At 34.4% G+C, this 17,398-nt stretch overlaps 2 protein-coding genes across 2 annotated transcripts; one reads left to right on the top strand and one right to left on the bottom strand.

The window, feature by feature from the left end:
- The first annotated feature begins 58 nt into the window (after positions 1-58).
- On the top strand, positions 59-6,073 carry LOC109054779 (serine/threonine-protein kinase NIM1-like). Its single transcript, XM_042733454.1, has 4 exons — positions 59-67; positions 1,034-1,349; positions 2,537-2,805; positions 4,286-6,073. The coding sequence occupies exons 1-4, from the start codon at positions 59-61 to the stop codon at positions 5,036-5,038; spliced, it is 1,347 nt and encodes a 448-aa protein (XP_042589388.1). The 3' UTR covers positions 5,039-6,073.
- Positions 6,074-15,319: 9,246 nt separating this feature from the next.
- On the bottom strand, positions 15,320-16,995 carry ccl25b (chemokine (C-C motif) ligand 25b). The gene is made up of 4 exons (XM_019072003.2): positions 16,772-16,995; positions 16,568-16,657; positions 15,931-16,045; positions 15,320-15,780 (listed from the first exon to the last, which is right to left on the bottom strand). Exons 2-4 carry the CDS (start codon positions 16,650-16,652, stop codon positions 15,678-15,680), a joined length of 303 nt encoding a protein of 100 aa, XP_018927548.1. The 5' UTR covers positions 16,653-16,657; positions 16,772-16,995; the 3' UTR covers positions 15,320-15,677.
- Between the last annotated feature and the right edge of the window lie 403 nt (positions 16,996-17,398).

Below are 17,398 nucleotides of genomic sequence, written 5' to 3'. Positions count from 1 at the left end.
AATTTTTTCCCAACTAGTTATACACAGTTGTCCAAACAAATAATTTAATATTTCTGAAATGTTAAGGGTCTGTAAGTTACCAGCATGCATTGCAGCATGAATAAATTATGCGGTTATAGGATTAATGTTATACTTCATTTAAAACTTTGCTGTTATTTTGTCATTATAGTTAGTTATTTGTTGTAAGAGCTCATTTTTGGCATTTGTTGATTGTTACTGTTTTTGTTACTGTTCCTTAACAATGAAAGATATAGTTCATTTGAAACTAACACTATATATAAAGCTGTCGAAACAATGCATTGATTTACTGTTACTTCATGAAAATTTGCTGAACAAGAAATCTGTTGCTGTCTTGATGAATTTGTTGGCTTAATGAGGCATTGTGCATTTACTGAACAAACAAATTCAAACTGATAGTGTTACTCAGTACAATTATTAAGACAGTAGTTGAGAGAACTTAAAAACCTGAACGCATCTAGTTGAATTAGATTTTTAACTAATTAATTTAAAAAAAAAAAAATGTATTTATATAGTGACTTGATTTTGGTAAAAAAAAAAAAAAAAGGTACACTGAATTTTTTTTTATTCATCCAATTAAAAAAATGTAGGGTACATCACATCTATATTTTTTAACTTGAGCCAATGAAAAATAAATAACATTTTTTTTTTTCAGTGTAGCATTCAAATTAACTAGCTTTATTCAAGTAAACAAATGTTTTAATAGAATCAACTTAAATTCAAGATTCAAGATATTTATTTGTCACATACACGATTATATAGAGAATATATAACCAGCAGTGAAATGTGAGTACTTGCAATACATTATCTTATTAAAAAATTATAAAATAAAAATTCATTTTTATGGGTTAAATAAAAATAATTGCTCCTAAAGATAACATGTAATCTTTGATTTAAAGGCAGATTTAATTAATTTAATTTCTAAATTAAAATTGCAGTTTTGTAAAGAAATGAATATGCCGTAACTGTTTGTATTTAAAATAACCCTAACTTTTTCATTTTCAGATATTTTCAGTCTTCTTTTTTATTTGTCTCATCCGGTACCAAAACACTGAATGTCTGGGCGAAGCGACATGGGAAAAAAGGAAAGAATGAGCCAGCGGCCCAATCTGGCCAGAAGGAAGCAGAAACACCTAAGGCTCCAGCACTGACGCCTGAACAACGAGCGAAGCAGACGGCCTTCGAGAGGATCCTGTATGACATGTCACACAATGACCAAGTCATCAGTGACATAATGCTGGGCCGCAGGATTGCTTTCTACGATCTCAGAGGAGAAATAGGGACTGGAAATTTCTCCCAGGTCAAACTGGGCGTTCATGCTTTGACTAAAGGTGAGACAGTCAAAGTGAGACATTATACTTTTTTTATTTTTTTTTTTATTTTAAGCGTACATTAGAAAAAAATCGAAATTGTGTCTGAATGTAAAAACCAGAGTATATTGGCAAATAATACTGATATCTGTATTTTGAATCTCTAATGTTAAGAGCATTTAAAATGTCCAAATGAAATACTTTATTGGGCCACTGCATGTGTAAATCAGATACTTATTTAATAAAACAGTGATTTTTTTATCTATTTTGTAAAACATAAAATAGTGTTTGTTTGAACTAGATATTTTAAAGTTGGAATGAAATTAAAATTCCAACCTGATCTCATGAGAAATTGTAACTACATCATTTGCTCACCAGTGGATGCACTGCAGTGAATGGGTGCCGTCAGAATGAGAGTCCAAACGGCTGGAGAGAGGACTCATATTTTAGATGGATTTGTTTCTTACAAACACAGTTTTTTGCTTCACAAGACATTAACTGATGGACTGGAGTGATGTGGATTATTGTGATGTTTTTATCAGCCGTTTGGACTCTCATTCTGACGGCACCCATTCACTGCAGAGCATCCATTGGTGAGCAAGTGATGTAGTGCTATATTTCTCTAAAACTGTTTTGATAAAGAAACAAACTCATCCACATATTGGATGGCCTGAGAGTGAGTAAATGTTCAGCAAATGTTCAGATTTGAATCCAGTCAACAACTAATGCTTAGAACTAAGTCCCTGTTTTACATTTCGTCTTTTTCTAGAATCACTCACTAGTACACTCAGATGTATTTCACAATATGAAAGAAATAAAGATCTGTCGATACTTCATCAGGACTTTACGCTCTCTGGGTTTCTGTGATCTGTCAGTGTGCAGCTCCTGACAGCAGGCGGCTCAGTTGAACTGTGTCTGTAGACGTCAGTGACCACGAGTTGATCCGTTCATGTAATCCATCAGATTTACAGCACCCCCTCTGTGAATCGCGCTGATATTTTTAGTGGGTTGGTTGAGAGGCCCTTTGAAAGCAGCACAGCAGGGAGGCCTCTCTAGCATTCTGCCACATATTTTTTAAAGACCTTAACTAAGATTTTAAGATAAAAAGCCACTAGAATATTTCACTTGATCCCCTGCTACTGTACGTTTGAATAACTTGGATTTCCCCAAATATAATTCACTGTGATTTCCCTCTCTCTGTCTCACAGAGCGTGTTGCAGTAAAGATCCTCAATAAGGCGCGTCTCGACAAGAAGTCGCAGAATCTGTTTGCCTCAGAGATCATCTGCATGGAAAAACTCTCCCATCCGAACATTGTGCGTCTGTATGAGGTGCTTGAGACCAGTAAGCATTTGTACCTCGCAATGGAGTATGGCAGCGGAGGAGACCTGTTCTCACGCATCACCAGCAGGGGGCGCCTGACAGACCTGGAGAGCAAGCTCATCTTCGCCCAGATCATCTCAGCCATCAAATACATGGTGAGAGCAGCAAGGCCTTGTCCTCACCCAACCTGACAACTAAAGCTTCTGAAGACAAGCATTGCTCTCTGTATCGCTCACACTTAAAATTAGGAATTTGAACAAATCCCTCAAAATCTGTTTTAAAACTACGTTACTCCTCCTGCCCATGTGCTACGAATGCAAATTATACCAGTGATTTGTTGAGAATAGGTGCTCTGTTACTTTTCTAAGCAATTGGACTTCTGCATTTTAATTAAATGAGTTGAAAAATCTTACATAAACACAGATTATGAGACATAACGCTTGGTCATTTGTTTAATTCAGTTAGATTATTTTGGTGAAATTATTTTTACCAATATTTCTGTTCAGTGGTAGATTATCATGTGTCTAGTTTTGTCAACTGAAAAGTGTTACTGTATTTTTATTGATTATAACTGAAATTATACACTTAGGGTTTAGATTTTTATTTTTCAGATAGATTTTTTTTCCAAATTATTTTAATACTTTAGCATTTAATATATCAGAAGTGTCATTAAAGACATTTATAATGTTACAAAAGATTGCTATTTATCAAATACTGAAAAAATGATTTCTGAAGGATTTTGTGAAACTGAAGACTGGAGTAATGATGCTGAAAATTCAGTTTTGATCACAGGAATAAATTACATTTGACAATATATTCAAATAGAAAACAGCAATTTTTAATGGTAATAATATTTTTTTTTAAATTCTGTTTTTACTGTATTTTTATTCAAAGAAATGCAACCTTGCAGAGCAGAAGTGACTTTTTTTTCAAAAACATAAAAAAAAATAAAAAAAAACAGACCCTAAACTTTTGACCGATAGTAAAGGTCAAGAATTATATTTTAATTAAGAACATGTTCAAGCAAAACAATTAGTGTTTTTATAATAATAGTTCATTAAATTCTGTAATGGATGCACTTTTTTTTTGATTGACAGATCAAAACCCTGTATGATAAATATAGTTATTAATTAAGACTGATCAGCAAAATTCATTGAATTAAATTTACGATTTTTGTCAGTGGTCAGTGTAAAGTTCACAGTTTTCCATTTTATATATATTTTTGACCCTGGAGCACAAAACCAGTCTTAAGTCGCTGGGGTATATTTGTAGCAATAACCAACAATACATTGTATGGGTCAAAATGATCGATATTTCTTTTATGCTGAAAATCATTAGGATATTAAGTAAAGATCATGTTCCATGAAAATATTTTGTAAAATTCCAACCATAAATATATAAAAACTTCATTTTTGATTAGTAATATGCATTGCTAAGGACTTTAATTGGACAACATTAAAGGCAGTTTTCTCAATATTGACCCTCAGATTCCAGATTTTCAAATAAAAAAAAAAAAATAAAAAAAAGCTTATTTATTTATATATATATATATATATATATATATATATATATATATAATTTTACAAGATATGATTAAGACTAACAGATCTTTATATTTCATTGTTTGTTTTTCAGCATGAAAACAACATCATCCATCGAGACCTGAAAGCAGAAAATATTTTTTACACCACGTGCTACTGCATCAAAGTGGGTGACTTTGGTTTCAGTGTTGTCAGTGAGCCGACCGAAACTCTGAACACGTTTTGCGGCTCCCCGCCGTATGCGGCCCCTGAGCTGTTCAGAGACAAAAGCTACGTGGGCCGTTATGTGGACATCTGGGCGCTGGGCGTCCTACTCTACTTTATGGTGACCGCCACCATGCCTTTCTTCGCTGACAACTTAGGCCGACTGAAACGCTGCATCCTGCAGGGGGCGTACAGCATCCCGCCCTACGTCCCTGAGCCCTGCCAACTGGCCATCAAAGGCATGCTGAGACCCGTACCTGTGGACCGGACCACTGTGTCACAGCTGATGGTATGCTCCTGGCTGAGGGGCATCGAATACCCCAAACCCTATCCTGCTTTTAACGCGTCGCCCAATTACCTGGCTGACCCTGCGAAGAGTCTGTGTGTGGAGGAACAGGAAGTGAAGTTGGCCCTGAGCGAGCTGGGCATCAGTGGCACGCACCTGCAGAATAACACCTGCACCGACTGTCGCAGCCCAATAACAGGAATTTATCGTATCCTGCTGCACCGCATCCAGAAGAGGAGAACCGTGGAAGCGGTAGGATATTCTGCCCTGTACCCGGAGGATTTTGGTACCAAGAAATACTGGGCCAACAATGCAACTGCTAAGCACAATCCTTCTGCAGTGTGTAACGTCTTATGAAGACTTCCTTTTAATGGTTCATGGGTGGATAGTGTGTGTGTGATGCCATGCTTCAGGAAGTAATGAATTTACATGTATGAAATTGTACAAATCCCAGCATCCCAGAATCAATCCCAAGATCAGTCTTTTACATTTAATCATATTTTTGTAATATACCAAATTAAAAGGTTTCCTTTATTTGGTGCTTTTCTGCTGCTGAATCTAGTACTGTATGTGATTTAATGACAGACTTCTACCCGACAGTCAAAGCGGCATTATGTCACGAAAGTGTGGACTCAGAGGAAGACCGTGAGGGTTTAGGGTGCCATGTGGGACAGGGCCTATAGCCTGATTCACAAAACGAATGACACTTACGAGTCGGTTCCTTTTAACGAATTTAAATACAGTGCATCAAGTATAGCCCGATTCCCGAAATGACCCTTACAAGACAGTTCTTTTTAACGAATCAGAAACATACAGTGCTTCAAGTGTAGCCCGATTCCCAAAACGATTGACTCTTACGAGTCGCTTCTTTTTGAAGTACCTAAATACAGTGCATTAACTGTAGACTGATTCCAATAACGAATGACTCAAGCCGGTTATTTTTAGTGAATCAAAAAACAGTGCAACAAGTGTAGCCCAATTTCCGAAATCTTTTAACAAATCACAAACATACTGTGGGAGAATTTCAGCTTGATTCTCAAAACAAAAGAACTGGTTCTTTTTAGTTCATCAGTAACATAAAGTGCAACAATATAATAGTGTGACAGCTTAAAATGAAATGAATGGCTCTTATGAGCCAATTTTTTTTTTTAAGGAATAGCTCAAAAAATGGGACAGAATCATTATAACTCAAAAAAAAAAAAAAAAAATCAAATTAATCAGAATAAATCAGTTGCATTGCATAGTTTTTATTGTGTTTTACAAAATCTGCAGGGTCGAGTGGGGACCAAAGGTCTGAGACCATTTCTGATAATGCTTATGAAATGTTTATTTTGTATGTCACTTTGTTTTATTTTTGCTTTCAACACCAATAAACTCACTTTCACAAAGGTCTCCGACTTTTAGACCCCATTGAAATATGTTGATACAGCTGCTTTTCATTCAACAGCCTGTATATTAACCTATATATACAAATCAAAACATTTTATATAAGCAGCACAAATTGCATGCACATTTGGATTTATCACACATGTTATGTAATTCTAATCCGTAAGTGGTCATTTACTGTTGCCAAGTTGAATACGGAGATGTGGCCAGTACTTTACGGTTAGGAAAACATTTGATAGTTGATTGTTGTATCACTGAATGGTTGAATGTTTGAGATGTTGTTTGTTTGATATAGTCTGAGCCACAGCTTTTGGTTGAGTGTAGTACCTGTAAATATTTGCAATAAACTGGTTACTGGCTGTTCTGGCCTTGTGTAACAAAGTTCACGTGTATTTTTACAAAAGCCTGACAGATTTAATGCTTATTTAATGGACTCCACCGCCATCTGTTTCTATTAAAATAGCTGAATTGCTACTCAGCAATCATTTGCTGATCTCAGGCAGGTTTACATTGAATGTATGACGTAAAGGATTAAACGCTAATCCAAACTAGCATGGTGCTTTAAACTTGTGGTATCAGCGATTACTTCGTATTCTATAGAATCAATCATCTTTATTTTCCCTGATAAGGGATAACAAGCCATGGCACATTCATATCAGGAATGGAGGAGATCTGCCAAGACGCTGTTTTTACAAGCATAATAGTCTTTTGTAGTTACACACATATGCCTTTGACTTTCTAAATCAGATTTCGAGATACATTTCATGTTACTAAACCTTATGTTACTCAATGTCATGACATATAGATGTGAAATTGTTACTATACCACTGCGTCATTTGCAGCATGATGTTTAATTATCAATTTACAGTCATGCTTTGCATGTGATTTATTGTTAAATGATCGCATGTTAATATTAACAGCTTTTTGTTTGAGACAAATATATTATACATTTCATATAACCTTATGTCACACAAATTTCAGATGCTACATGAAAATACATTGTATTATATTTTTCTATATAGAATATGAGGAAATGTTACAGAAAAAAAAAAAACTGAAGGGGCTTAATCCAATACATATATTGTTTCATTTTATTTTGCCATGAAATGTAACGTGGATTTTCGAAGATTCTAAGCTTCAATAAAAGTATATATACAGTACATCGCCTGTGTACATCTCTATCATAAAAATAGATGTGCTTCAGAATCCCTGCTGTGGTTAAAAAAGAAGCATCTCGTTGAGCTACATCTGATCAAAAAATATATCACAGAGTCGTTTATTTTCTTACGAAATCCAATGCATTATGTCCTGTGATGAATTGGGAAAGCAAACAAAACAAACAGTAAATAAGTACCCTGGTGATTAATCAGACTATCCAGTAATCCAAATAACCAATTAAAGGAGTTTATTCTGAACTGGATCCTCCGAATTGCTCATTTTGGATGAGATATCCAGTTCAAACAAGTGTAGGACTGGATTAACTGTACTTTAAGCCAACCAATATATTGACCCAGTCAACCACGAAAATACAGACTTACTGTTCCTGGTTATTGCTAAGCATGTAAAGATTAGACTCTCTTATCATAAACTCTCATATAGCAGCCTATCTTCACAGCAACAGGACCCTTGTGTAAACATCCTTTCAAATCCGTCTTAGACGTGCAAAGCATGCCAGAGATTTACTGTCCTTGGAACGAACAGTTTCTTTTCCTGTCTTTGTGAATTCATTTGGCCTCAATTTCACAACACTTGTACACTTCCTGCACACTACTAGTTTGTGCTTGCAGCGTTCATGGTTTCTAGAAAGTGATTGGCAGTTTGCTGGCTGATAGAGATTTTGCGGTCCTCTTCTTGGCCGCTCATTCCAGACTTGTTCACACATGCTTTGGCACCAAAATGCAATCAATGACTAGTGAAGATCACAAAAGATCGCTGATGTGCTTTGATATCAGATGCTAACTGCCACCTACCATATATTTCACAATATATACAGGCAATTCATCTTTTGTTTTCCATTTAGATGCACCCTTAAAAAGCATTTGCCTTTTCAGTGTGCAACCTTTTTATATGTAAGGGACAAGATCTTTATGGTGTGAAACTGCCTTTCTAATCATAGGACACCTTAGATTTAAAATAAGAACTAAAAATAATATTATTTTTGTTGTGCTCACTTTCAAACACAATGCAGTTCCACCACTTCACTGACAGAGAGTGCTTTCTCTAAAATCTGAATATATATAAAATAATAATATTTATTAACTTGGGCCTCATACTGTATTATTTATTTATTTATTTCTGATAATAAAGAAAATGAAAAAGTCATCCCCTTTCAACTGTTTTGCTTACCAAAGCATTAAACCCATAGTATTAGCCTTCTTATCATAATATATATTTGTGTCCCTGGAGCACAAAACCAGTCTTAAATCATACTAAAGGGTATATTTGTAGCAATGGCCAGAAATATATTGTATAGGTCAAAATTATCCATTGTTCTTTTATGCCAAAACTCATTAGGATATTAAGTAAAGATCATGTTCCATGAAGATATTTTGTAAATTTCTACTGTAAATATATCAAAACTTCATTTTTGATTAGTAATATTCATTGCTAAGAACTTCATTTGGACAACTTTAAAGGAGATTTTCTCAATATTTAGATTTTTTTGCACCCTCAGATATTCAAATAATTGTATGCAAATATAGTCCTATTCTAACAAAACTGACACTTAAGACTGGTTTTGGTCACATTTATTATTCCTCTTTTCATAACATACTTTCTTTTAGCATGTTATGTTCACAATCTGTTAATCACATATTCCAATGCATGTACACTTGTAGTGTACTTCATATTTTAAAAATAATTATTACTTGCAGATAGTATAATATTAATTCAATAAAAGGCCACTTGTACTTAAAATCAGTAAATTATCATGTTTCTTAAGTACATTTTTAAAAAGTGCACTTTGTAGTAATGTCAAAAGAAAAGTTTTGCTTTAAACATTTTCAATCATTAGGCCTAGGTTTTAGTAATCTTTCACCATGCTTACACTTATTTTGATATCTTGAACATACTAAAACGCAAATCATTTGAACTGTAGTAAGTTTTCAACATTACATTTAAAGTCAGTGCATTCGAACTGTTCTAAATCGCAGTTTCATCATTACAAATGTGCAATTCGTAAATGCTTGTCAGTGTATTCGGCAGTACACTTCAAAGTAATTATGACTCTGCATATGAAGACTTATGTACGTGGTTCAAAAAGCACTCTTTAAGTTTAAGTAAATGCATTTCATATCAATTTAAACACATTTAATTGCAAATAACATAATTAAGTGTCCAAAAACATTACATTTAGTTCACATGCAAGTATATTCTTTTATTTCCATAATAAGTGCTCTTTTTAGAGGATACTAAAGTGTATTTCTTTTGCACAAGGTTAAAGTCTTACTCTTCGCTTAGATTGAACAATCTCAGCACATTGCTTTTTGCACTTCTGGGTGGATGCTAAGCATTTCATCGTCTCTGTACAATTAAAATAAAGTTGATTTCCGATCACTGTTGCTGCTTTGACTTGGACTGTGGATTGTTCCGAATAGAATTCTGTGGTTTCCTAATACATACTGTATCTCAGAACACTCATCTCACTCAGTAAGATGTTCAGTCAAAGTTCAGTTTATAAATCAGAGATTGTTTATCGTAACTATAGTGTGTCCTCTGGATGACCTAGTCTCTCTCCAAAGTTGGTGTTTTAGAAATGAATTCACATATCAGACTTAAAAAAGTGAAATGTTACAGTAAGTTTGAGTGATCACAGGTCATTTTGTTATTGGAATTGCAGACAGGCCAAAAGCATGTGAAATAGTCCATGTTACAGACTGACGCTATTAAATATTCATTTCCAAGCACTTGTAACATTTCTCATGGCTACTGGCCAAAAGAACCCACTTTACTGTCTTAGTCATGAATGATACAAATGACAAGTTTGGATTTGTTGGTGGAACTAGCACAACGCTGATAACATATTCTCCTGAAAATGCACATCCGCCCTGAATATGAGTGTGAGAAAGGTAACGCTACATTGCAACGTTTGCAGTTTAGTGACAATAGCCACTTAGTCACAGAATCATGTCAGAATCATAACACCCTCAGGCTTTGTTTATTTATGCTACAATGGCTGATATGAAAGTTGTCTTCAGTTTTATACCGACACCTTTTGGTGTGGATGGAGATGCAAAAGGTTCCAAGGGCTGTCAAGCAATAAAAATGTTTATCTTATTAATTGCATGATGTGCTGATTAATTAATATAAATTAATTACTCCCAAATGATCTCCCAAAAGATTTTGCTGTGTTTGATGAAAAAAAACCATTAAAAAGGCATTACATAAAGTAGCTTTAGAAGGAAATATTTTGAGCAAACATTGAATAAATGGGTATTAATGTTTTTTTTTTTTTTTTAAAGAATGTTGATATATTTTTAAAAATGAAATGATACTATCAATATAACACAAAAAACGGCAGGTGGTGGAAAGTCGCTGTGTTAATGAGCCAAACAGTCGATTCCTTGAAGAACTGCATGCAGTGTAAGAGCATCTCGTGATAAAATTAACATCTTTAAATCCATAATTTTACATTTCTCCTTTGTTTTTACATGGATTATATCATTTGCAATGCTTCTTAGGATTTTAGTCCTTATTTAATGTTTTGTACCTTTTTGTCCAACACTTTTTTTTGGGTTATGGAAAAATACATCCATAACAAACACCGCAAAAGTGTATAAAAACAGGATCATTTCAGAGTTAATTCTAAAAAAAAAAAAAAAAAAAAAAAAAAAAAAACACAACAACAAAAATCCATTATTAAAATTCTGTAATTATTACTCATTATTTTCCATTATATGTACGTTCCAACACTTCATGACTTACCTTTTGTCCATGGGGACACAACAAAAGAAGTGTAGCTGAATATTGACCCGACTCTTTTCCTTAAAAACACTGACCACAGGCTTTCAGTATAAAATATTAGAAAATAAAATCTATTTTCTATCAAACAAAAGCTTATGGTGACAAGGTACTCTGAAGTGCCAGAAAAAACCCCCATTAAAGTTCCATAACAAGTTCATGCAACTATTTTACACTATAGTCCCCTAAAGCAGCTGTGTGCGAGAAACAGATCAAAATGTACTGCCAGTCTGTGTACAGAGTGCAATTACGCCATCTGAGGCTAATTTCAAAGATTATAAAATATATCTTTTATCCTAAGGCAAAATCAGCAGTTTTGGACGGCTGAGTGTGACATGCTCACTGATTAATTGCCTTTCTGATGAATTTTAGCCATTGATGTAGTTGTACATTGTATGGGGCATCTAATGATGAACCAAGCATGATAATTAATTACATGTGTGTATGAAAGATCAAAAATAAAAAAAATACTCAGATAACAAATCAAGAGTGAAGCCGACGGAAACTCGTAAAAATAAAATTGTAATTGTGGGATCATTTTTTCGCCTGCCTGTTGTTCCAAACCTTATTTCTTTCTCTTGTAAAGATACTGATGAAGAAAATCAGTGTTTATGTATATTTATAATGATGGAGGACCAATGTTGTTTGGACCGTAATGTTTTTTCTTTTGTGTTCCACAGAAGAAAATGAAGTCATTCAGGTTTAGAACAATAGCACTATTTATCATTCTCTTTGTGTTACGACTGTACTATCAAAATTACAGTCCATGGCCACTTCTGCACCCACACACTGTCAAAACACTTTGACTTTGTCTTGTTTCCTTTCTTCTTATCATTTCCAGGCAAAATCAACTTTATTGCCAACATTAACACAGAAGGGATTTGCGTAACTAAAAACTTAAAATAGTTTAAATAAGGAGGGAAAAGTATGCCTTTGCTTTTAGAAAATATATCTTTTTATTTGAAGACTTGGAATATATATTTATAGTTTTTTGACCCTTTTCCGAAACTTGAAAGCCTACAAGTCAGTGTGTGTTTTTGTAGTATGGGAAAGTGCAGCATTAAAGGGATAGTTCACCCAAAAAATGAAAATTCTGTTATTAATTACTGAGCCACATGTTGTTTCAAACCCGTAAGAGCTTTGTTCATCCAAGAATACTTTTTGTGCACAAAGAAAACAAAAATAACAACTTTATTTAACAATTCTACATTTCTGGGCCTGGGAATGTTTCAGTTACATTGCTATCTATGGAGGGTCAGAGAGCTCTCGGATTTCATCAAAAATATCTTAATTTGTGTTCCAAAGATGAACGAAGGTCTTACAGGTTTGGAACGACGTGAGGGTGAGTATTTAATGACAGAATTTTCATTTTTGGGTGAATTAACCCTAACCCTTCTCTGTTTCCTACAGAAGAAAGTCTAATGGATTTAAAGTACTGTAAATATAGACAAGAATTAGTGTGAACTGAATATTTTAAGACACTTATAGTGATAACATGTCAATTGCAATTAAATGAAAATATATTAAATCTAAATCCAATGGAATTAGCTGAATTTTAGACTGTTTTTGACCCACTTTAGCAGGACTTAAGAAGTATCCTTTTTTATGTAATTTCACAGTTACTTCTGTTGGCTTTGAAAAATACTGCAACATAATACTGAAAACTGTATGTCATGTACAGTGGTGTGAAAAAGTTTTTGCTCCCTTCCTGTTTTTAAATTTTTTTTGCATATTTGTCACACTTGAATGATTCAGATCATCAAACAAATTTTAATATTACACAAAGATAACCAGAGTAAATACAAAATGCAGCTTTTAAATAATGATTTCATTTACTAAGGGAAAAAAGCACTCCAAACCCACCTGGCCGTACGTGAAAAATTAATTGCCCCCTAAACCTAATAACTGGTTGTGCCACCCTTTGCAGCTACAACTGCAATCAAGCGTTTCTGATAACTGGCGATGAGTCTTTCACATCGCTGTGGAAGAATTTTGGCCCACTCTTCTTTGCAGAATTGTTTTAATTCATCCACATTGGAGGGTTTTCGAGCATAAATGGACTGTTTAAGGTCATACCACAGTATCTCAATCGGATTTAAGTCCGGACTTTGACTTGGTCACTCCAAAACCTTAATTTAGTTTTTCTTGAGCCATTCAGAGGTGGACTTGCTGGTGTGTTTGGGATCATTGTCCTGCTGCAGAACCCAGGTGCGCTTGAGCTTGAGGTCACAAACTGATGGCCGGACATTCTCCTTCAGGGTTTTCTGATAGAGTGCAGAATTCATGCTTCCATCAGTTATGACAAGACGCAGCCCCAGACCATCACACTACCACCACCATGTTTGACTGCTGGTATGATGTTCTTTTTATGAAATCCAGTGTTGGTTTTACACCAGATGTAATGGGACACACACCTTCCAAAAAGTTCAACTTTTGTCTCATCAGTCCACAGAATATTTGCCACAAAAGTCTTGGGAATAATCAAAATATTTTTTAGAAAATGTGAGACGAGCCTTTGTGTTATTTTTGGTCAGTAGTGGCTTTCGTCTTGGAACTCTCCCATGGAGCCGTTTTTGCCCGGTCTCTTTCTTATTGTTGAATCATGAACACTGACCTTAACTGAGGCAAGTGAGGCCTGCAGTTCTTCAGATGTTGTTCTGGGTTCTTTTATGACCTCCCTGATGAGTCATCGTTGTGCTCTTGGAGTAATTTAAAGGCTGGCCACTACTGGCAAGGTTCACCACTGTACCAAGTTTTCTCCATTTGTGGATAATGGCTCTGACCATGGTTCGCTGGAGTCCCAAAGCTTTAGAAATGGCTTTATAACCCTTTCCAGACTGATACATGTCAACTATTTTGTTTCTTATCTGTTCTTGAATTTCTTTAGATCGGGGATGATGTGTTGCTTTTTAAGCATGCTTCACTTTGTCAGACAGGTTCTGTTTAAGTGATTTCTTGATTCAACAGGTCTGGCAGTTATCAGTCCTGGGTGTGGATAGTAAAGTTTATCTCCACTTTCTAAAAAATGTGGTTAATTATAGCTCTTTCATGATTTAACTGGAAGGGGCAATTCATTTATCACATAGGGCCAAGTAGGTTATTGTAGCTTTTTTCCATTAATAAAAGAAATCATCATTTAAAACTGCATTTTGTATTAACTTATCTTTGTGTAATATTAAAATTTGTTTGATTATTTTAATCCTTTAAGTGTGACAAATATGCAGAACAATTCAAAAACAGAAAGGTGGCAAAAACCTTGTCACAGCACTGTATTTAAACATATTTGCAATTACACATTTGTAATGATCTGAAATGAAGTTGCAATTTAGTACATTTAAAATATATTAACCTTAATTGTAATTTCGAAAAACACAGTTATATACTACATGTCTTGCTATATCACTATATACTTGTATATCAGTAAAACATTACAATTTAAAATGTAGCCCTATTATATTATTTGCAAGTAATTAAATATTCTTTTAAAGATTTGAAGTACACTACAAGTGCATACTGAGCACAGTTAAGTGTACTTATTATTCACAAGGGCTTAATTTTTTCATGATTTCTTCTTTTAAAGACCAAATGATTTTAGATGACTTGTATTGTCTCGTCACGTGTGGAATTGGAGTTTAATAGTATCCTAAAACAAAGGTGAAATTCCTAAGTGAAATGCATTGTTTTAACAAATAAGGCTTTCGCCCGCACATCAAGATTAAATGGATGTGACGACAGGTTTAGACCTAGAGTATTTGAATCGCAGCTATTTGGCATGAAATGGAGAAACTCGACTCAGTAATTCATTTCACCCCAGCAAGTTTAGGCATCACTTGTCACACCTCACACTGATACTTTGGCATTTGAAAGATACAGAGATAAGAATCCTCTAAATCAATCACAAAGGGCTTAAGCAAGAACAAACGCATGCTCTGTGGCACTGAACCTACAGGGCAAATTATTTTTCTCAAGAAGGCTGAGGTAATGAAAGGCAAGTTGTTTCTCTCATTAAGCAATTAATATCTCATTTATAGGCTCAGTTAAGCATTATTATTTTTATTTAATTTGTATTAATTATGAATTGATTTATTAAATGATATTACGTACTAGAATAGCAGTTCAGATGGGCTTAACACATGCACAAAAGAAAATGACATGACAATTTAAATGCATGACTGCAACACTTTATTATAAAAAATGCATTGAATGTATACTGCCTTTTTACCCACTCAATCACACACACACACACACACACACACACACACACACACATAGACACAGACACAAACACTTACATATAGGCTATGCAGTTCACAGGTTATATTTGACTAAAACATAAAAAAAAAATATATATATATATATATATACATAAAGTGTAAAATATTCATTATGAAGCTTGGAGACAAAGAGAGCAAACATTCACAGTTCGTACATTCATATTGTTCTAATACAATGAACAGAAGCAGACCATACAATACAGTTCATTATGAACCTCTGCATGAAGATAGTAATTCATAAGTGTAGAAAATATGAATCAGCAGGATTGATAGTGGTAGAAACTACATACTGTTACTTGGTGATATAAACATATTTCACATTAAAATACAGTTTGGTCTGCGCTGGCATGGTCAGAGCTGCCTCTGAAACCCGTACACTACATTTTGCCAGTGTTTTTCTCACTCTTTTTCAGTATCATTTGTTTTACCCATGCTAATCTTGGATCAATACAGATCTCCTTTGAATTCTTCAGCTTCAAGCTGTGTGGAAAACAGAAAAAGAAAATTAGAAAAAGACATAAATCTACAGCCATGACTGTTTAATTGCTGGATGAGACGATCAAGCGTTGCTGGTGCAATGACTTCTAGCTTTGAAAGCGATTGTGTTGATGTGTTTTATGTCTTACTCACACAACAGCGGGAATGTTACATCCTCCATCGTTTTCCTGCACTCTGAAACTCATGATATGATTCCTGATGCCCTTCTTTACACTCGCATACTTCAAACAGCAATTTTCATAGGTACCTGGGATTAAATCACAATTATATTTAGTCATTTGATCTATCTATCCTGAAAACGTGGTATGGAAATTAAGTTAATCAAGAATTTTGTAAGTAGAAAGACTAAAGTAGTATTTTCATATTAAATCTAATAATCAAATCTTTTTTGCTTACTATAAAAAGTGGTAACCTGCACTTATTTCATATTTTTTTTAACCCATAGAAATTAGTTTTGATTGTACAAATAAGTGTATTTGGGGTGAAACATTGATTTAAAAAATATTTTTGGCTTGAATAAAACAAGTTAATTTAGATGCTTATAATTTTTTACAGTGTATTTATCTATGCATATGCTTCTTCATATATTATTTTTACTTAAATCCTTGCATTTAATAACAAAAAGATAAGCTGAAATGTTTTAAAAATGATCTAAAATCAAAAATGTACATTTTTAAAAAATGTGCAAAATTAAAATGGTATATTTAAAGAAATTATATATTTAATATCACATTATTAAGTCATCTCACTTAATTAATCGAATTCTTACCTTGTGCCACACTGGGATACATGCAAGCCAGCAGCAAGAGAAGAAACAGGACTTGAAACTTCATGATTGAATGCTGTGTTTCCATGTAAGCTGCAAGAAAAGACAAGGAATTGTTTAATGCAATTTTCATTGTATTATGTGCATCCACTAACCAAAAACATAAAGTGCTGAATAATGGCTGTAGATTGCATGTCTCATCTGTACCTCAGAGATTCTCCAAAGAATGAAGTTTTTCTTCACGGCTGAAGCTGCTCTTATCTCCTCCTCCGTTTCGCTTGTTTCGCTTTTTATAGCCACAAAACCTGAGACACGCCCCCGTCACATTTTGCCTAGATTTTACATTCTGGTACATTAGAAGATGTTAATGTGAAAGTGGATCCCATCAATTGACTTTATTGTTTTGACAAATTGCAGTTGACTTAAGAGTTCCCGTACGATAAACGTAAATAGAATGCCTGAAGTGATATCTCTAATATCTCAAATGACAAACCTCTATATTTGGTCAGCAGTGAGATGTTTCAGCATGGGGGAAGGAACCACTTAGAGACTGGGTTTTCTTTTTACAGCCCCCAATTCTCACCCCTGCTTAGTATTGCACAATACATAATCTTTGCCAAATCCATTCCCCCCCTAAACATCTGCTTTAGGACTTTTCATTGCCTGTGTGCCAATACAAACATGAAATGCAATATTGTGCAAGAAGATTCCGCTAAATTGATCACACTTTTGAAAATGTCCAGCGCTACATGTGTGTGTTTATGGCACTGAATCTTTTTCCTCACTCATGGAGGTCTCAACTCTGATGACTGTTTACTGTCTCTGCCTTGACCT

This window comes from Cyprinus carpio, chromosome B11 (assembly GCF_018340385.1).
Source record: "Cyprinus carpio isolate SPL01 chromosome B11, ASM1834038v1, whole genome shotgun sequence".
Classification (NCBI taxonomy): domain Eukaryota; kingdom Metazoa; phylum Chordata; class Actinopteri; order Cypriniformes; family Cyprinidae; genus Cyprinus; species Cyprinus carpio.
This window is presented reverse-complemented; position numbering and strand designations above follow the sequence as displayed.